Genomic DNA, 21,935 nt, shown 5'->3' on the forward strand with positions numbered 1-21,935 from the left:
TAAAGGGCTGTTTAATTGTGGTGTACACTTTCAGTCTTGGCTTCAGCCCAAGCTCTGGGACCCTCCCACCTCACAGGGTCCTTGAGCCTGTACTCCAGCCCAGGCCTGAAAGTCTACACCATAATTAAACAGCCCCTTAGCCTGAGTCAGCTGGCACAGGTCAGCTGCAGATTTTTAGCTGCATTGTTGACATACCCTAAGGGTCTATTTGAAGGCAGACTAATCCACAAATCATAGAATCACAGTATTGGAAGGGACCTCGAGAGGACATCTAGTCCAGTCCCCTGCACTCATGGCAGGACTAAGTATTACCTAGATCATTCCTGACCGCTGTTTGTCTAATCTGCTCTTAAAAATCACCTATGATGGAGATTCCACAATCTCCCTAGGTAATATATTCCAGTGCTTAGCCACCCTGACAGTTAGGAAGCTTTTCCTAATGTCCAATCTAAACCTCCCTTGCTGCAATTTGAGCCCATTGTTTCTTGTCCTATCCTCAGAAGAACAATTCTCCCTCCTCCTTGTAACAACCTTTTATGTGCCTGAAAACTGTTATGTCCCCTCTCAGTCTTTTCTTCTCCAGACTAAACACATTTTTTTCAATCCTAAATATAACATCAGTTAATCTGTTACGTTTCCTTATTGCACATGCAGGCCAAACTTCCCTGAAATTATTTTCCTCCAATGGTCATTCATAGATTCATAGACTCTAGGACTGGAAGGGACCTCAAGAGGTCATCGAGTCCAGTCCCCTGCCCTCATGGCAGGACCAAATACTGTCTAGACCATCCCTGATAGACATTTATCTAACCTACTCTTAAATATCTCCAGAGATGGAGATTCCACAACTTCCCTAGAAAATTTATTCCAGTGTTTAACTACCCTGACAGTTAGGAACTTTTTCCTAATGTCCAACCTAAACCTCCCTTGCTGCAGTTTAAGCCCATTGCTTCTTGTTCTATCATTAGAGGCTAAGGTGAACAAGTTTTCTCCCTCCTCCTGATGACACCCTTTTAGATACCTGAAAACTGCTATCATGTCCCCTCTCAGTCTTCTTTTTTCCAAACTAAACAAACCCAATTCTTTCAGCCTTCCTTCGTAGGTCATGTTCTCAAGACCTTTAATCATTCTTGTTGCTCTTCTCTGGACCCTCTCCAGTTTCTTCACATCTTTCTTGAAATGCGGTACCCAGAACTGGACACAATATTCCAGTAGAGGCCTAACCAGCGCAGAGTAGAGCGGAAGAATGACTTCTCGTGTCTTGCTCACAACACACCTGTTAATGCATCCCAGAATCATGTTTGCTTTTTTTGCAACAGCATCACACTGTTGACTCATATTTAGCTTGTGGTCCACTATGACCCCTAGATCCCTTTCTGCCATACTCCTTCCTAGACAGTCTTTTCCCATTCTGTATGTGTGAAACTGATTGTTCCTTCCTAAGTGGAGCACTTTGCATTTGTCTTTATTAAATGTCATCCAGTTTACCTCAGACCATTTCTCCAATTTCTCCAGATCATTTTGAATTATGACCCTATCCTCCAAAGCAGTTGCAATCCCTCCCAGTTTGGTATCATCTGCAAATGTAATAAGCGTACTTTCTATGACAACATCTAAGTCATTGATGAAGATATTGAACAGAGCCGATCCCAAAACAGGCCCATGCAGAACCCCACTTGTTATACCTTTCCAGCAGGATTGGAAACCATTAATAACTACTCTCTGAGTACAGTTATCCAGCCAGTTATGCACCCACCTTATAGTAGCCCCATCTAAATTGTATTTGCCTAGTTTATCGATAAGAATATCATGCAAGACCGTATCAAATGTCTTATTGAAGTCTAGGTATACCACATCCACCGCTTCTCCCTTATCCACAAGACTCGTTATCCTATCAAAGAAAGCTATCAGATTGGTTTGACACGATTTGTTCTTTACAAATCCATGCTGGCTATTCCCTATCACCTTACCACCTTCCAAGTGTTTGCAGATGATTTCCTTAATTACTTGCTCCATTATCTTCCCTGGCACAGAAGTTAAACTAACTGGTCTGTAGTTTCCTGGCTTGTTTTTATTTCCCTTTTTATAGATGGGCACTATATTTACCCTTTTCCAGTCTTCTGGACTCTCTCCCATCTCCCATGATTTCCCAAAGATAATAGCTAGAGGCTCAGATACCTCCTCTATTAGCTCCTTGAGGATTCTAGGATGCATTTCATCAGGCCCTGGTGACTTGTGGGCATCTAACTTTTCTAAGTGATTTTTAACTTGTTCTTTTTTTATTTTATCTTCTAAATCTACCCCCTTCCCAAGTCTCCATTGACAATCAGGAGAAGGAAGTCTCAACAAGTCTGAGGATTTCACAATCCCATTCCCTATATTCCCTTTGCACAACTATTTTTCTGGTTAAAGGAGGACTGAATGGAACGCTTTACACTGCTGGTTTTTAAACTACCCAGATGATTTTACGTTGTGTGATGTTAAGTTCTAGCTAGAACCCTGCTGTTTAGGCCAGGCCTGTAAACACCTGGAAGAGCTGGGCAGTACTTGACTGATTTTGTAAACTATTGTGTGCTGGAACACGGCAGGCCTCCCAACTCTGCAAACAAAGTCACAGGACATAAGTCACAATAGCTACTACACCTCTACTCCGATATAATGCGGTCCTCAGGGGCCAAAAAATCTCACCGCCTTGTAGGTGAGACTGCGTTATATCGGGTTCAGTCCGGTAGGCCATGCCAGCAAGAGCTGGTACGCCGTGTCGGACTGGACCGGCTTCCCAGGAGCCCCAGGCCCTTTAAATCACTGTCAGAACTCTGTCAGCGGGGCTCAGGCAAGGATTTAAAGGGCCCAGGCTCCCTGCAGCAGCTGGAGCCTCTGGCCATTTAAATCACTGCCAGAACCCCGGTGGGAATTTAAAGGGCCCGGTGCTCCAGCTGCTGTGGGGAGCCTCGGTCCCTTTAAAATCACCACCGGAGCTCTGGCAGCAGGGCCCGGGCGGTGTTTTAAAGGGCCCGGGGTGCCACACGAATTCAGATATAACGCGGTAAAGCAGCAGGGCTTGGGTGGCGCTTTAAAGGGCCAGGGCTCCCCACTGCTCTACTGCCTTATATCCAAATTCGTGTTATATCGGGTGGCATTCTATCAGGTTAGAGGTGTACCACCTACTAACTATTCCCTTATTTCATATCTAGTAACATGGATCAGCACTCATGTTGTGCTCCTTGTCAGCACATGGCCTGGGCGAGGAAAGCTAACGATCCAGCCAGCGAATCAAATTCGGTGATGAATCCTGGTCATGTGCTACCTGCGGCACGTTGAGCATACACTGAGAAAAATATTTTTTTTAATTAAAGGAAGGAAGGTGATAATTAGATGTTTCAAATTCATCAAAACTGATAAAAATTAATTAGCCCTCATTAATTAGATGAAAAAGGAGGGAAGGAACAACTGAATGAACAATAGCAACCAAACCATCTTCTCACCCCTACTTGCAGTCCCTCCAGATCAAGGTTGAAGCACAGTGTTATTCTGTGGTTCAATCAATACTTGTCCGAGGGTCAGAAATGTTTACTCCATAAGGCGGCAAGCCTGGTACCTTTAACCAGAACTAAATTAACATAATATTAAATTAAAAAGAGATTCCCAAATAATTTGTAAGTGAATACACAATGAAATGGCAAACAGATCCAACCACTGAAACATGTAGTAGTTATTTTACATTAAGGGTTTTTAAAGACTTTTATCATTTTATTATGACATTAGGGGGAAGGGTATCAGAGCTCTCAATAGGCTTCCACACCTTCACTCAAACTATGGCCACAATTCCATAATTTTTGTCTACAGTATCTATTGGTAGATTGTGAGAGTAAAGGGTTGTAAAAGGTTATTTTCATACTCATACAAAAATGATGAATGGCACTTTCTGCTTAATGGAAGAATTGGCAGAAACTGAAAGTCCAAAGCTAAGGGTCAGAGTCTCTTTGGTCCATCAATTACTGCATCTTCATTTAACCATCCTCAAGTCTAATAATAATTCAACCTGACCTTCGCTATTAAAGACAAAGTTAAATCATTGATTTAAATACCTTTTATGCTAAACAAGAATGGTATGAATACTACTGAAATGCAAGATTGGCACCCAAGTTCTGGTATTTCATTAACAAAGATGCATGTTTAAGGTGTACAGCAGTTCAAAGCATTTCTTATATAGAATCAGGCAAAAATAAATTAATATTACTAACTGTGATGTCAATTTCTACACAATCATGGTACATAATACAATATGGGCTGGCTACCAGCTTTCATCAAAATTGCTTCATTTCAATAACCAGCCCTGCAAAAATACATTTCATTTGCCACTTTCCAAGCACAGACTGCTAGGTCAGGTGGAGAAATTTTTTCCTAATTTAATATGAACACAACTTCATCAGATTTACATACTCAAAAGTAACAGAGTGGGGGGGAGTCTTACTTGAACTTAGCTTCCACCTCTTTGACAGCTTGCTGGTATTGCTCCGTGGTTACTTTGTAGAACTGTGCACTCTGAAAAGAGAGGAGAAAAGTGAAAACTTCATGACCTAACAAATATTTATACAGCGGTGAAAACACTCCTGGCTCTCTACAGAATGTGTAAAGAACTCAGGTCCCCACACCGAACATCTTACACTATAATTCTAACAAATAAAAAAGTGGGATAACCATTAAAGTACAAGACAAAGCAGAAGCATTATTGGTGAGCAGTTCACTGCAGAGCTAGAATGGAAAGTTTTCTTATCCAGAGAAAATATTCTATATAGAAAAATGGTTCCATCCTGACTTGGGATTCAAGTCAAAATTTCAAAAATATTCACAAACCAAAAATCCAAAAAAATATGGTTCAGGTCAAAATGTTTCATTTCAGTTTTGACTTTACTGTAGCTTAAATTTCTAAACAAAAGCCTGTTTCAAGTCATAAAACTGGAATTTTTCATTTAGAAAATGTTGAAACAAAATGTATTGACTATTTAGAAACTTCAATTTTTTCATGTTAAAAAATTAGTAGAAACTGACTTTCCCCAAAAAAGTTTGTTTCAACAAATCTGCATTTTCTGATGAAAAAGCTTCTAGTCAAAAAAATTCTGAACCAGCGCTAGTTCTTTGTATAGTAGGAAAGCTGCATGAAAAATCAGTTTTAAGGAAGAATTGGAAGGACAATGACGACTGGAACACAAATCAGGAGGCTGTTGCCATCATTGAGGGATTCATAATTTTTAGATGATTGGATAATCCATAAATGGAATCCTTATTGTTGTGTATGTATTTACACTTCTGTACACTCAGACTTCGTGTGGAGGTGATATTCATGTCATAAATTACAGTTATGTTACAAATTAACCACTCATCCTCTGACTGTCTAATTGACTCTTTGCTCACTAGTTCATCTCTTTCTAATTTATTCTAGTATCAGAGGTGTAGCCAGGTTAGTCAGGATCTGTAAAAAGCAACAACTTATCCTAATATTCCAAACTTTGAGTAACTTCTCACAGCTGCTATTTTATATTTTTAAAAATCAAGCTGCCTTTGTTAGATAGTTTGTCCCTTTCACCAACAGAAGTTGGTTCAGTAAAAGATACTATTTCACCCACCTTCTCTCGCTAATATCCTGGGACCCACGAAGCTACAACACTGCAAACAACATATGGTAAGAGACCATTCAAAGTGAAGTGGCCCACAAACACCTCTGCAGTCATAGGACAAAAACGGGGGCTTAGCGGGTAACAGATTGTTGTGAAAAGCAATAAATCCAGTGTCTTTATTAAGACCATGATTTTAAGTGTCTAACAAAGTTATGAATTTAAGCTTGTAGGCTCGTCTTTTGAAAAAGTTGTGCAGGTTTCCATTGAGGATGAGGACTGAGAGGTCAGGTAAGGGTGATGACTTTGTTAAAAAAGAAAAAAAAAAAGTGTTTTCCCACAAGTGACATGGGGAGGTTGCTGACCTGTAACTGTAGGTTTTTCAAGATGTTTGGTCCTTAGCTGTATTCCACTGTGGGTTACACAGGCACACCATGTGCCCAGACTCAGAGAATTTGAAAGTAGTGCCTGCTGGTTGGCACATGTGCCCTAGATCACCTCTTGCCTGGGTTCAAGGAGATAAAGGGCAGGGTGGACTGACCGACTCTCCAGTTCCTTCTCTACCACAAATCAGATGGGATCCGAAGCAGAGGGGAAGGAATGGAATACAGATAGGGACCACACGTCTCAAACCTCCCCTTTTTCTTTGAGCGATGGTCCCTACTGTTTTCCACTGTGGGTGACTGACATGCAGTACCTATGTAGGAGGAGAATGCAAGGATGTAGATGGTAAGCTGAGTGGAGGACTGCCATTCCAAAGGAAGCATCAGCAGAGGAGTCCTGCACCACAGCATGTCTCACAAACATATGAACAGAGCTCCACATGGCTGCTTTACACATGTCCAGGAGGGGTACCTTCTGAAGTGATGTCACATTTGTTGCTTGTGCTCTGGTACAATGAGCTCTTACCCCGGGGGAAGGGGGAAGATTCAATAGCCGATAGAATAGAACGCATCCAGAGATCCATTTGGAGGTTCTCTGGGTGGAAATGGCATGCCCCTGATTCTTTATACTATAGTGATGAATAGTCTCTGAGATTTCCTGATTGGTTTTGTTCTTTGCAGGTAAAAGGCCAAGTCCTGCTGTACATAAGGGAGTGGAGACTTAATTCCTCTGGGGAAGTGTGCGGTTTTGGGAAGAGCACAGTAAGTGAACCTACTGGTTAAGGTGAAATTCTGAAACTACTTTAGGAATGAATTTAGGGTACAGATGCAAATAAAAACATACCCTTATGGAACATATTATAAGGAGGATCTGCCATCATAGGTGATGTGACGGCTACAAGAAAAGTGACCTTCTTGGAAAGGAGAGACATGGAGCAAGAGGCTAAAAATTCAATGGGGCGGGAGGCCTTGTGAGTACTGAGAGAACAATGTTTAAGTCACACTGGAGAGTAGGCTTCTGAATAAATGGGAAGATTCTGATTAGGACTTTTCAGAATCTATTGGTCAGTGGATCTGCAAAGTCCATGAATGCCTGAGGTGGTGTATGTCATGCACAAAATTGCCACCAAGTTGACCTGTAAGGAGCTGATGGATGAGCTGAGGAGAGGATATAGTCCAAGAAGAGAGGAATATCTGCAGTTTCTGGGAGAATGTCAATTTGACATGCCCAAGAAGAATAGTGCTTCCACTTAGCTAGGTAACCTCTTCTAGTAGAGTCCTTTCTACTACTAGAAAGGATACTTCCTCTAGAGCTATGGTTACTGCCATTGTCCCGTGCAGGGAATTATGGTTCCCTAAGGAGGCCCAGAATACCAATACGGACTTTCTCCTTAATGAATCACACTTTAATCAGAAGATGGATGAGTCCCTCCCTACCCTGAAGGACTCCAGAGCTACCTTCCACTCACTGGAGATATACAAGCCTGTCCTTAAGAGGAAGTTTTATGGCCCATTGTTCAGACCTAAGCATATGGCTAAGTAGTTTTTCCATCAGAGGCCCTATGAACTATCATGCAAGAGACAGAGGGTTCAAAAGTCCTGCTTTCTTACACCCTCTGCAACAGACTTTACATCTCAGTCCCTGACTCGACATTATTTTGATGGGAGCTTGAGAGCCGTGAAACACTAAGGCTATCTCTACAACAGTGAGCTTACAGCAGCATAGCTGCACCAATATAGCTGCATTGTTGTAATATATCTAGTGTAGCCGCTCTAAGCCGACAGGAGAGAGCTCTCCCATCAATTTAATTAATCCACCCCTAATGAGCAGTGGCAGCTATGTCCACACCGGTGCTTATGTCAGTGTAATTTATGTCACTCATGGAGGTGGTGTATTCATTCCCCTGAGTGATATAAATTATACCAACATAAGTGGTAGTGTAGACATAGCCTAAGGCCAACACCTCCCAACTTTTAGAAGCAGACTGGACTACCAGGGAGTTGGAAGCAGGGTGAGAAAACAAAAATTCTGCTCCTTTGGGTGGCGCATAGTAATGCTTCTCCACCCTCTTCAGGGTGGCACGAGTGTGCCAAAATTCCTAGCTGGCTCAAGTATGGATTCATTAGCAGGGACAGCTATTCTGTTGGATCCAGATGAGTGTAAGATGTCCTGGACTTCTTCAAGAGTAAACTGAAGTACTCCAGCAACTCTGTGAAAGTGGTCATGGAAATGTCTGAAGTCACTGAGGGAGGGTAGAGAGAAGGAGATGTAGGAGTCACCGCTTTGTTTGGAGATGAAGACAGCATTCTTATTGGTTCTAGCAGAACCACTGGATCTGGTGTGTAATGTTCCTCCTACTCTTCTGTTGGATCTGGGGGCTGACCTGAGCATCCTCTTAGAGGGGAGGCAAGGGGTGACTACCTAGCAGATCAGATTGATTCTGCAGTGGAGTACTGGTCAAAAGGCCCCCAATATGGCCAGTAGGAAGGGGGTCAATAGGTAGTTGCGAGGGCTCCCTTGGCATGGGATAACAACAGCTCCAAGTTAGATGAAAGGGAAGTAGGCCCCAAACCAATGCAGGTCTTTTGGGAAATGCAAGATATGTCGGCTAGGGGGAAAAATGTTCGTCAGGAGGTTTGGAACCTCCCAATGAAAAGAAGGCTGATTACAGTTCCAGTGGTGGTGCCAATGGTGCTTTTGCAGGGGAGTTGTATTCCACATATGGGACAGGCAGCGATAAACTCTTCTAGCAGTCAACTCCCTTGGTGGTGTTATTACCTCTTTAGAGATGGAGCGGCCCGATAGAGGAGGGAATTCCAGATCAGGGAGAGAGAAAATGTTCTGTGGAGAAGCAATGGATTCAGATTCAGGGGTTTTACTTGCTCAAGCCAGCGAGGAAAACAGTTCTTGAAGATGACAACGATTAGACTTAGTTGGTGCCGATGGATCCTGGATTTTGGAGGTGCCAAGGATGATGGTACCGAAGGAGAACAATGCGTATGGTCTTCTCTTGTCATGCCTCTGGGACATAAGACATCCTAAGCCCTCACGGGCTGAGCTGATAGGCTTACTTGGAGGTGAATCCAGCTTCTCTAGAGAGAATTTAGAGTAAGATTTAGTCTTATGCTTATGAGAGTGCTTCCTGGATCTCTGACAATATCCTGCCAGCGGGTCCTGTGGGGGGAAATTCTCCCGTACCTGATTCAGACTTTGCAGCAGCAGATGCACTCCTTGCTGAATTAGGCCTATGTACAGGGAAGATTTCTCGGCCTGGCTCTGATTGAGGCATCATGACCTTCTCCATGAGGTATTTGAGGAGACAAAGTTTCCACCCTCCTTGGGTATGGCTGGAGAATGATTGGCAGTCACTACACCTCACTGTGATGTGCGCTTCCCAAAGGCAGCACAGTTAGCGCTGGTGCTTGTCGCGGATCAAGAAGGATCATGGGCAGGAGATGCCGAGTTGGATGCCCAGAGTCCTGGGCATAATCCAGTATCTGAACAGGGTTCAGGGGTGTGAGAGGTCCCGGGAGCCTAATCTAAACACTAACAGATCTATAAAACACTAAACTGTAGAAACTGTAAAAACTATTTACAAAATTAGAACTAATTCTTATTTTGTAGGACAAAGATGAAGCTATGGACATTGACATTTCCAACCTAAGCCATGCAGCAGTGAGAAGGAACTTTATTCCCTCAGATGGAGGCACAAGGTGAACTAGGGCACATGCGCAGACGAGCAGATGCTACTTTCAAATTATTTGGCTCCAGGCACATGGTTAACCCACAGTGGAATACAATAGGGACCATAACTCCAAGAAGAAGGTGTTTTTGTCTTTTATCGTTTGTGGATGTGTATCATTTTAGAGCATAATGATTGTCTTGTTTTACCAACATAGTTGTTATTGGGGCATTTAGTGCATTAGATGAGGTACACCACATCTTGCGATGGGCATGTGTAAGACCCATGAATTTTGAAAAGTGTGTTTTGGGGGCTATTGATCATTGTAGCAGCAAAAGTATGTCTGCAGGTTTTGCATCTGTTTGTTATGGCAGGATCTTGGTGTGTTCTGGCATGGGGAGCTTCATCTGATGGTGAGCTTAGAGAGATTGGGGACGGGGTATTTGAAAGCCAGAACAGGAGGTTCAGGACAGATTTATTTCATGCTGTGGTCCCCCTCAAGTATGGGCTGTAATCGTTTAATAATACCGCATGCAATGTTCAAATATGAGGTGGTATATGACAATTATGCATGTAATTCAAATCCTGTCTAGTTAATAAAATTTGTTTTATTTCTTAGGTAATCTACTTTGATCTGTACAGTTATTACTTATAATCACTGAAAATCTGTCTTTTTGTAGTTAATAAAGCTGTTTTATATTTTACCTAAAAACTGCGTAGTTTGAGTGAAGTGCATGAAAAGATCTTAGCTCAGTTAACAAAAGTCTGTGCATGTCCTCTTCATATTGAGGGAGGGTGTCACTCCAAGAGCAAAAACTGTTGAAATACTGGTACATAGTCAATATTCATAACTTCAGATACAATGACAGCACATGTAATCCAACAGGATATTTATGTTCAACAGATCAAGACTTTTAGAATGATACCTTATAAGGCATACTTTGTACAAAACATGTCATAATTACATCACCATGGTAAATATGGGGGTGTCAGTGTGTTGCTTTGGGGGTACAGAGTGTCACAATTACCTCACCCATCTTGTCTCTCCAGAAATATTTCCATTTCCCCTAAATTCTGGAATGCCTCTCCCCCTGACTCCACCAATCACCCACTTTCAAAATGCAGGATTCAACTCATGGGCAGTAAAAACTTTTCTATACTCGAAAACGTTGGAGCTTCACGGCGGGATAAACAATATTCTAAGACAACTGACTAACAAGTTGTAACATTTTATGTCTAGATAATGTACTTTTTGTAATTTAAAAGAGGTTTTTATGGCTTGATCTGAGCTCATCTGAACTCCATATCAGCACAGTTGGACTTTGGGTAGATAAGCTGAGACACCTGGCTTCACAGTAGGAAGAATAAAAAAATGAAGTCAGTCATATAAAACTGTTCAAAACTTCTCTAAACTAGTTGTTCCGTAACATCTGGGTAATATACAGAGCATTTGATGTGGTGTGGTATAATGGGTTTGTTAGCTTTTGCTAGAACTGATTCATGCATTGACACTCTTGAGTAATGTGGCATCACAAAAATCAGGCCACCATGCCAATGAAATCTTTATTCCACACCATACTATCACGTATTCCATTTTTTTTACATACACACTTTTAAAACTCGGGTTTAATCATTTACACATCAGTGTTACAATTCAAGGTTAATTACTATGGCATCTATAAAACATTTAATCTATTTAGATGGCCACAACACAGTTCATGGAAACTATCATTCTAGATTTTCTTTTTTGGGAAAGACATGATTATTTAAATCGGGACTGACTGTAACGGTGAATTTTCGTAAACTGTTCTTGTAAGGCTTTAGCCTTGATCTTGAGGGATCACCCTTTTGTGAATGCAAAAGCGGATTCGGTCTTCATGATCAGTGGGTCACAAGAGCTTTCCTGAGCAAGTGTTATCTGTGCCAAACAAGGTTATAAGAAAAGCCACAAAGCGAGTTCCTGTATTGGAGACTGATCTGAAACCACAAACTTATTTCACTTAGTACTAAAAGAGGAACTCTTTCTGGAAAGGTAAAAAGATAGACATTTCATCCTCTGAGCCACTGTCTTCTAAAGGTTTTCCTAATAAATTATGAACTAACTTGAGCTCTTCAGAAATCAAAGAAAAGAATACTAAGCTCAGAAGAAGAATCAAATTAATTTTCAAGTCAAAACATTACCACGAATTATAACAAATTGTGTAACACATACCTCAGTCAAAAGCACATAAACCGATCGCAGAGGGCACGGTGGTCTATTGCATTCCTGCTTCTGTGATCCGGACCTAATCATTCATTTGTATGGGAACTGAGGTTTCATGCACATGACCAGAGGTAGCGTATTTTTTAATAAATCAGTAAGAAAATGAAAATGGAATCGTCTTCACACCAGTGACCCCTTTAAATTTAAGCAATCTTGTCTGCCTAATGACAGTCGCAGCCAGGTTTCTTGGATGTAGATAAAATCAATAGGTATGTGATTAGACAGTACACTGACTATAGTGTGAGCGTGGACAGGTCACTATTTGAGATGATGAATAGCCCTCTATCAACCTATAGTCCCCTACGATGCTAACATTTACTATAATCTTATTTGGGCTGCAATTTATCTTTCTTGTGCCTGATCAATAAAGATGAACACAACAGTTGTAAGGATCGATTGTAATTTTTTATCATTTTCAAGCATGAAGGTGCATTTTTGACACACAGACAATATTGCAAGTGTACCTGTTCTATTTTTTTTAATTGCAGTTTGAGTGATCAAATGAGCTGCTACTAAGAAGCCATTTGTCATCTTAGATTGAGTTTACCATGTGTTTCTGTGTAATACCTTCCATTCAGAATTCACTCAGGATTTTCTTTCATGTATATAATTGTTTACAATCCAGAAATGAAGTCATTTTTTAAAATCCTCCCCACTTCTTAGAATAATTTCACCAGTAGCTAATGCTGAGAATACTGACTAGAAATGATGCTTGCAATAACATGCTGTCAATTAGAAATTACATTACTACATTGTCCACTAATGGACTAGCAGAATAATGGTTGAATTAATAACACTTTTATTTCCTCTATTGTTCATGTGGAATAGCCCCTCAATACACAGATAAATACACATCAGTGTTGCATGTCTACTGTACATGCACACACACATGCTATAATTATTTATTACATACCAAAAAAACCCCAACGCCATGTTAAAAGGACATTAAGATTACAAAGTCAAGCATTCAAAAGTTAGGAAATACCAGAATTAAGGTTACCTGTGCAACCTTAATTCTGCCCCCTTGTGTATAATGCATTATGATATAGTCTTTAATTACATGATCACATACTTTCACCATACAACCCCTGCTTCAATCAGTGCACACCTGTACTCACTGAATGGGCAGCTGGTCAATATTTCTTTTTATCCTCATTGCTCAATATGTGGCCCCATGCATTATTGAGTGTACACCATCCACACACTGCACTGAATGCAGAATTATTAATTGTCTCATCGATTTTTCTACAATGCCCTCACCATAGTATCTTAAATGTGACGTTAAACTGGGAGGTGGTATTATTCTACCCATTTTACACATGGTGAAACGGTGCAACCACTACCGAAATGCTGTGACCAGTCCTGGTGCCCACAATTACAGAAGGATGTTGATAAACTGGAAAGGGTTCAGAGAAGAGCCACGAGACTGATTAAAAGATTAGAAAACCCGCCTTACAGTGATTGATTCAAAGAGCTCACTCTATTTAGCTTAAAAATAGAAGATTAAGAGGTGACTTGATTACAGTATTAAGTATCTACATGGAAAACAAATACTTAGTAATGGACTTTTCAATTTAGCAGAGAATGTATAACACAAGCCAATGGTTGGAAGCTGAAGCTAGACAAGTTCAGACTGGAAAAAAGGCTAAATGTTTAATAGTGAGGGTAACTAACCATTGGAACAATTTATCAAAGATCATGGTGGATTCTCCATAACGGACAATTTTTAAATCAAGATTGATGTTTTTCTATAAGATATTCTCTATGAATTATTTTGAGGGAAGGTCTGTGTACATAAGAAGTCAGACTGATAATCACAATGGGCCCTTGTGAAACTGTGATTTAAAGGACTTCACAATATCTTTTTCTATTGCAGTTTGAAGAGCAAATGAGTAAAGGTAGTAAACTGTTATCAACTACTGCGGTAAATAAATGAAACAAAGATTTTCTGTTTAATTTTGGCACCTAAAAATGTTTCCCTGAATCAGAGAGGTGAATTGTGGCAGAGTGTATAATGTTATACAAAGGGGTGGCTATAGAAACAAGTCTGCTGTGTGAGAGGAATGGGGATGGCTAGCAAAACTAATATGCTGCATGACAGGAATGCAGGTAACTGAGAAATTGACTAAGGTATTACTGTATTCAACTGAGGCTCACCGCTGAGAGTCAGCCAGGGGAATTTCCTGTGTATTGCAGTAGTGCTTTGATGTGGCTCTGTCCACAGCACTCTGGGGGGTATGACCCTGGGGAAGGGTTGGTGCAGTCGTTTTTGAAAGAGATACATTAACCCAAATACCTGCTTAACAAGTATGCAGAGGTAATAGCCCACACTGTGAGCTCCAGTCGCAGAGCAGTATCCACTGGAACTTCATGGCCATGGGGAGGCTAAACCTTGATTTTAGAAAGGCTTTTGACACATTCACAGAGGATATTCTCGTACACAAGCTAGGGAACTGTAGGCTAGATTAAATGACTATAAAGTGGATGCACAAGTAGTTGAAAAACCACACTCAAAGAGTAGACATCAATGGGTAACAATCAAACTGGAAGGACATATTTAGTGAAGTCCTGCAGGTGTCTATCCTTGGTCTGGTTCCAGTGAGGCTAATTAATCACTGGAATAATTTACCAAGGGTTGGATTCTCCATCAAACTTGGACGATTTTTATTTAGAGGATATGTTCTATTTCAAAGACATTCTTTCAGCCTATGTCATACAGGAGCTCTGACAAAACAATCATAATGGTACCTTCTGGCATTGGAACCTATGAAACACAGTGAAACAACAGAAATTAAGATGTAACCAAGTCCAGATGCCTGTGTAGTAGTGTTGGGCATGCATTTCATTTAGTACCCTTTTTTGTACCTTTTGTCATACGTTTCATTGAAAATGTGTACTAAAATTAATTGGGTCTTGTGGAAGAAGTGCATCTTCAAGAGGAAACCAATGGGGAATGTTGATTTTGGCTGTGGAGGGGGTCCTGGGTACATGGGGACTTAATCCACTATGTAAAATTAGGTCCCTTTTAAACTGAAATAGTCAGGATGGAACAGAGACAAATATAACTAACAATAATGGGATACACTGAATAAAGGAAAATGTAATCTGAATATTAGGAAACACATTTTAATTGTGTCAGACTCTGGAATAATCTTCCTCCAACAGAAGCAGTGGAAGCCACATGTTATGAAGGAATAGGGGAAGAATCCTCTTTGCTAGGTAGCAATGATTTTAAAGTTCTGTATTAGAAAACAAGTTCCTACAGAAGCTTACACGTTCACTTGTTTCATCTGTAGGTGGAACCTCAAAGCACAAGTGTATTTTTTACCTATACTGAAAATCTTCAGAAGGTTTTCAGCAAGTTGGAAACTCTAAAAGTTCTTGTGTCATCCAAGCTGATAAAAGGTTATCAACAGAATCAAGAGAATGTGAGAACCCTTGTTAAGTTTCACTAAAGGAGCAGTACCAACATATCCTCTTTCATACCAGAACTCCTTTTTGCAGTTGAAGTTTTTCTTTATGTGTCTTTAGCTTTTAAAACCTGAACAAATTCAGTAGGAATGTATATTCCACATAATCTATTTAAAGATTTTTACTTAATAGTTATGTTGTTAATAGTTTATTTGACAAAGAAAGGGACATCATCCTTTTATACAAGACTAAAATCTGTCAAATTGGTTCTGCTGCAAGAGGGTACTTGAGGGCCCTGGGCAAGAGGCTAGGATTCATCTGTAAGAGAGTTCTTAATTGTCGCCATTTATCTCAAAGGGACTGAGCTTTGAAGCCTCTGAAGATGCAACAAGTAAGCGTAACAAACAAAATGAAGGGATGGGGGAAAGAATATGAGCCTAAATAGATAACATTACCTATTATAAAGCCTAACAAGGAGTACAACTTCATGTACCAAATCATGTTAAAATATTTGTTACTTTTTTAATCTATGCCTCTCTCTTACCACATATACTCATTCATTAGCCTGTTCGTTTACAAGCCAACCCCCCAAAATGGATAGGTAAAAACAGCAAAAATTGTATGGCCCTTTCATAAACCGACCCTACATTTCAGGGGTTGGAAAACTTTGGCTCCTGGCCTGTCAGGGTAAGCCACTGGTGGGTCGGAACATTTGTTTACTTGGACGCTCCAGGTAAACAAAACAACGATGTACTAGATATTCAATTCAATGATTCCATAGAGTTTTAAATCATCAAATTTTGGTGTAGACCCATTTATAGATGTGTCACTGTTTTTTTTACCAAAAATATTTGGCTTATGAATGAATATACATGGTAATTGATTTTAACTGTGCCATTGGAAAACCAGATGTACAAAGTATATTACAAGTGAATTTGTATGTTGTTTAATATATTATATTTATTCTGCCTTGAATACTATTAAAGCGTTGCATAAAGGAAGTTATCAGTGCCCTTGTCAAAGTTCTTTATACTAGATTCCAGTCATTTATGATCTCCTTCATTGGGTCTGATTGCATATATTTTTTCCTATAGATGAAGGCTCCCAAAGAGCAGATATGATTTCCAACACCAAATGTTCAGTATTGTGATACATCTCCTAAGTTTGTGAAAGAGAGCACATCAGATCAACAAGTGGAGAAAAGCAGAGAATTCAGCTGCCCTTTTCATCTGAGCTTCCAAGCTCAACTTTTAGGCACACTTGGCTAACATAACTGTTAATAGAAGCCTCTAAGCCTCTCCCAAGATACGCTTCACTTCACTTTTCTATCTAACTAGGACACTGATCTCTAATTGTTAACACTCAGAGCTGCCAAAGAAAATGAAAACCTTTACTAAAAGGACAAAACTATTCAACATTCTTATTGCTATTCATCCTACCATCTAATCTGCACGTAATAGTAGCATATTCTCTAATACAAATGTTCGCAATCTTCCAGACATACGCTCAGATGCACAACTATATTTAAACATCCTACTGATGACAGGATGCCTAATCAAAACCAATCCTGTTTACAACTTTTCTTCCAAGTCTCGCCATATTTTCAATATCACATGTTACAAATTACATTCTCGCTAAGGAACCATACTGTTATTTCTCAGTACTCTAAAGGGCTCTGTCATCGCACACTACTTCAGAACACTGAGGAACCTTAACTGGCAAGTGAGAAGTCGGCGCCATTCTCACATCTATGCTGCTCAGAATCTACTGCGACTATGTACGCAGTAACTATAACGGCATTTACAAATGTATGTCTGATATTTAAATTATGTACCAGCTTTCATCCCAAAGGATCCCAGTGCATTTTATAAACTTAAATTCAAACTGAATATAAAGGAATTATTTCTTTTACCACTGAAAGAGAACCACCTCTGGAGTAAAATGTGTCAGCTGATTAATATTCAGCAACACTTCCAAATGGTTTTAGGTCAAACAGTAAATAACTCACTATAGTGAAAATTCAGTGAAGCAGAGTAGCATCATCAATTGAGGATTTGGCCAGGACTCTTCGGTTCACACACCAAATCTTGCTTACAGCACCCTGTGATTTTTAATGACCATCATTGGCCAGAACTTCTGTTTCATATCCTATCTACAAAAGAGCAGTACTGAGCTCCCGAGGACAAACACTGAGGTAGTGATTCAATATTTATTCAACAGAAGAGTGCTACCTCCTGAATCACCAATACTGCACTAAGATGCTCCCTGAAGATCTCAGATACTCACCTGCACTGGCTTCTCTCAGCTTATATACCTGACAGGATCACAGAACAGTCTTACTGTAGCTATTTCTAAAAGCACTTATCGGCTCATAGTATTTAAGGGCAATGAAATTACATTACTTAGGATGGAATAATTTCCTGAGCTGTTAAGATTAAAGAAACATTGAAAAGATGGGACAGGAGTCTTATGCACAGAGAAATACAATCCTGGTATTCCAGTTGAGAGCCCATGCACACACACTAGGAAGAGGACCCTCTAATTAAAACCATAAGACATTCATTAATTTTAATATATCTTGTGCAGCTGTGCAAACATCTGCTAAATGTCATTAAATGTACAGCAGGGCAATTTTTTTCACCTGAATAGTAAATTTGCTTAAAAAAAAAAGCAGTTTTAGGACAACTGAGATTATTGGCAAATTAGGTCAAATCTGGCAAGGAGATTCAGATGAATAAAAAAAATTACGGGATTTTTTTAAAAATGTCCACCAGTTTTGCATCAAATCTTCATTTCAAATTGAAGCATCATTTCAAAATATTTCAAAACTCTTTTGTTTCAAAATGCCATTTAGAAATGATATTAAAAATGTTTTGTTCAGCCTCAAAAAACATTTTTCAGTAACACCTTAGTGAGAAAAAAAATAAAAAAAAATCAGTTTTGGTACAAAATTAATTGAATTTTTTCTCCCGATTTTTTTATTCAGCCCTCAAACTGAAAATATTTCTTGCTCAGCTCTAATTAAATGCAGTATGCTTTGCAACTGTGTTTTCTACACATTTGTGGCAATTTTTGGCATCTACCTTCCATCCATTTTCCTTTGGGAGTACCAACAGCAAGAAGAATTCAAGATTTCTTTTTATCAGTATCTACGCCTTGCTGTTGATGCTCTCACCTCAAAGAGTCCATACTTTCTTCTTTGAAGACTCCCTGTGATATTGAAAACAATTAACCACTTAAAGTTCTTCCGTTCATTCTCCAACTTACTTCTCTCCTCTTTTCCTTTTACAAAAAGATTACTGGGTCATATTTATGTCAACTCACAATTCTCTGGTTTGCACTGTATTTTCTGGGTATTCTCCTTCCAACATTGGTTTCTCCTTCAAGTCTTTACTGTTAAAATATCTTGCCAAACAGCCTTCCTGTTTATTCAACTGTTGATTGTAGGTGTTTCCTAATAATACTCTGCTGTCTTCTGTATGCACTTCTCCCAATCACAGATTTAGCCTTACCACTCTAAGTTCTTTTCTCCCAGGCCATGGCTACACTAAAGAGTTGCAGCGCTGGTGAGGGGGTTACAGCGCTGCAACTTAGGATGTGGTCACACTTGCAAAGCACGGCCAGCGCTGCAACTCCCTGGTTGCAGCGACACCCGGTCGAGCCTCAGGTGTTGCAAGTGTGGACGCCCACCAGCGCTTTTATTGTCCTCCGGGGGTATAAGGAGGTATCCCAGCATACCTTAGAAGCCTCTCTGGTAATCCTGCACACTCCACTGCCCTGGGCTCAGCTGACCCCACCTTTAAATGCACCGGGAATTTTAAAAATGTCTTTCCTGTTTGCTCAGCCAGGTGTGGAGTGCAATCAATCAATCAATCAGCGACCATGCCTCCACGCCCCAGACGAGCCCCAGCATGGAACAGTTCCGAGCTGCAGGACTTAATCAGTGTTTGGGGTGAGGAAGCTGTGCAAGCACAGCTGCGCTCCAGCCGGAGAAATTATGATATCTGTGGGCAGATATCACAGTCCTTGCTGAGAAGGGGCCATGAACGGGCCGTGTTGCAGTGCAGGGTAAAAATTAAGGAGCTGTGCAGTGCTTACTGCAAAGCCCGTGAGGGAAATCGCTGCTCAGGAGCTGCCCCCACGACCTGCCGTTTTTACAAGGAGCTGGATGCCATACTTGGGTGTGACCCCACTGCCAATCCTAGGAGCACGATGGAGAGTTCAGAGCAGGGAGAAGTGGGGGAGGGTGTAGAGGAAGCCGAGAGTCAGGCTACTGTGGTGGAGGGAGACACCCCGGAGTCCCAGGAGGGATGCAGCCAGGAGCTCTTCTCAAGCCAGGAGGAGGCTAGCCAGTCGCAGCAGCTGGAAGTTGCTGGTGAGGAAGAAGCAGAGGATCGTGCTCGGGGTAAGCAGATTTTTATGTTTTGGGAGAGGACGGTTTGGGTTATGGCTGCCTGCATGCATGCCTAAACGTGGAATAGCCCATTGATTTGCTCTATCACGTCTCTGTAATCGGCCTCGGTAATCTCTTGAAAAGTTGCAGCCAGAGTGTGGGCAATGTGCTTTCGCAAGTTTATAGGGAGAGCCACCGTGGTCCTTGTCCCGGTCAGGCTAACTCGTCCGATCCACTGTGCAGCGAGGGGTGGGGGTACCATAGCTGCACACAGGCAAGCTGCATAGGGGCCAGGGCGGAATCCACATTGCTGTAGAAGACCCTCCCTCTCTCCCCAGGTAACACACAGGAGTGATATATCTGGCAGCAGGAAACCCTGTTGAGAATTTAGGGATACTTGAGTGCAGGGCGCCAGGTTCGCGGTCCCCCCCCTGCCAGCAGGTCGCCAGCCCCGCGGTGCACTCCAGGCTGCCCCCCCCCCCCCCCCGTTCCAGCAGGCAGCCAGCCCCGCGGTGCGTTCCGGTCTCCCCACCCCCTTCCAGCAGGTAGCCAGCCCCGCGGTGCGTTCCGGTCTCCCCACCCTCTTCCAGCAGGCAACCAGCCCCACGGTGCATTCCGGTCTGCCCCCCCATCCCCTTCCAGCAGGCAGCCAGCCCCACGGTGCGTTCCGGTCTCCCCACCCCCTTCCAGCAGGCAGTCAGCCCCGCGGTGCGTTCCCCCCCCCCCCCACCAGCAGGGCGGCAGTTCTGCGGACCGCCCCCCCCCGCCAGCAGCTCGCCAGCTTCATGTTCCCTACTGTCCCCTGTGGAGGCCACCAGCTACCTCCTCTACCCAGTGCAGATAAACCCCAGTGAGCCATCAGTCAGTTCCCCCTCCCAGGTGAAGTCGGGGCAGAAACACTCACGCCATTGCTCGCCATGCCTTCGCTTCCCTGGCCTCTCTGTGTTATGTTAGGTATGTGGGAAGGATGCTACAAAAAGTCTAAAAACTCCTTCACTGTGTGATAATAAACAATGTAGCCTCTGTGTATTACATGTTTCTATCTATGTTTTTTTTAGTGACCTTGACTAATGCAGCCGGGACACCGGCCTCACGTCAGTTGCAGAACTTGAGAAAAAATCCACGAAAGTCAAAAGTGGAGTTGATCAAAGCAGTTATGAATCATTACAACAGAGAAAGTAGGAAGACGCAGGAATGGAGAGAGAAAATGTATGAGTGGAGGCAAACACAAAGCAGGAGAAAGGAATTGGCTACCAAAAAAACCTCAAAGCACATGATAAGCCTCCTGGCTCGCCAAACTGACTCTTTCGAGTCTCTTGTAGCCATGCAGGCAGATCTGTACCGTGGTAACCCACACCCCTCCCAAAGCTCTCTTTCTTGTTCCCCAGTATTTGCACAAAACACCTTTCTCCAGCAGCCAGTTTCTTATTACCCCCAGCTGCCCCCAACACCTGTACGATCACCTACCAGCCCTGATAACTACAATTCTTACCCTGTGCACTCCACCCCCATTACTCTGCAGCATAGTAATCCTGAAGTGCAGCAGACATTGAACAGTTATCCAAACAGGACATATTCAAACCTCTGAATGTACAGTCCACCACCCTCACCCCCCTGGCCTTTTATGTACTGTACTTTGAATAAAGGATTTTATGGTTTTTACAATACTTTTTATTATTGCAGGAAGTGGTAAATACTGTACCACAAGGTAGAAAGGAGCACAGCAAAGGCACCAAACATTACTGTTGACTCTCAGCATCAAATTGCTCCCTTAAGGCATCCCTAATCCTTGAAGCCCTTTCCTGGGCCTCTCTAGTAGCCGTGCTCTCTGGCTGTGCAAATTCATCCTCTAGGCGTCGAACCTCGGAGGTCCATTCCTCACTGAATCTTTCACCCTTCCCTTCACAAATATTATGGAGGGTACAGCACGCGGATATAACAGCGGAGATGCTGCTTTCCCCCAAATCTAGCTTCCCATAAAGACACCTTCAGCGGGCTTTCAAACAGCCAAAACCACACTCCACAGTCATTCTGCACCGGCTCAGCCTGTAGTTGAACCATTCCTTGCTCCTGTCAAGCTTCCCTGTATACGGTTTCATGAGCCAAGGCATTAAGGGGTAAGCGGGGTCTCCAAGGATCACAGTGGGCATTTCGACGTCCCCTACTGTGATCTTGTGGTCTGGGAAA

General features: G+C 41.9%; 1 protein-coding gene across 3 annotated transcripts in view; it reads right to left on the reverse strand.

Moving 5' to 3' along the window:
• CHCHD3 (coiled-coil-helix-coiled-coil-helix domain containing 3) overlaps positions 1–21,935 on the reverse strand; it is a 272,908-nt gene that overhangs the window by 49,398 nt on the left and 201,575 nt on the right. For all 3 annotated transcript variants that reach the window (XM_030575376.1, XM_030575291.1, XM_030575452.1), the window contains one exon: positions 4,475–4,545. In XM_030575376.1, the coding sequence (XP_030431236.1) occupies positions 4,475–4,545 (71 nt within the window). The remainder of the gene's footprint in view (positions 1–4,474; positions 4,546–21,935) is intronic.

This window comes from Gopherus evgoodei, chromosome 1 (genome assembly GCF_007399415.2).
Source record: "Gopherus evgoodei ecotype Sinaloan lineage chromosome 1, rGopEvg1_v1.p, whole genome shotgun sequence".
In the NCBI taxonomy this organism is placed as follows: domain Eukaryota; kingdom Metazoa; phylum Chordata; order Testudines; family Testudinidae; genus Gopherus; species Gopherus evgoodei.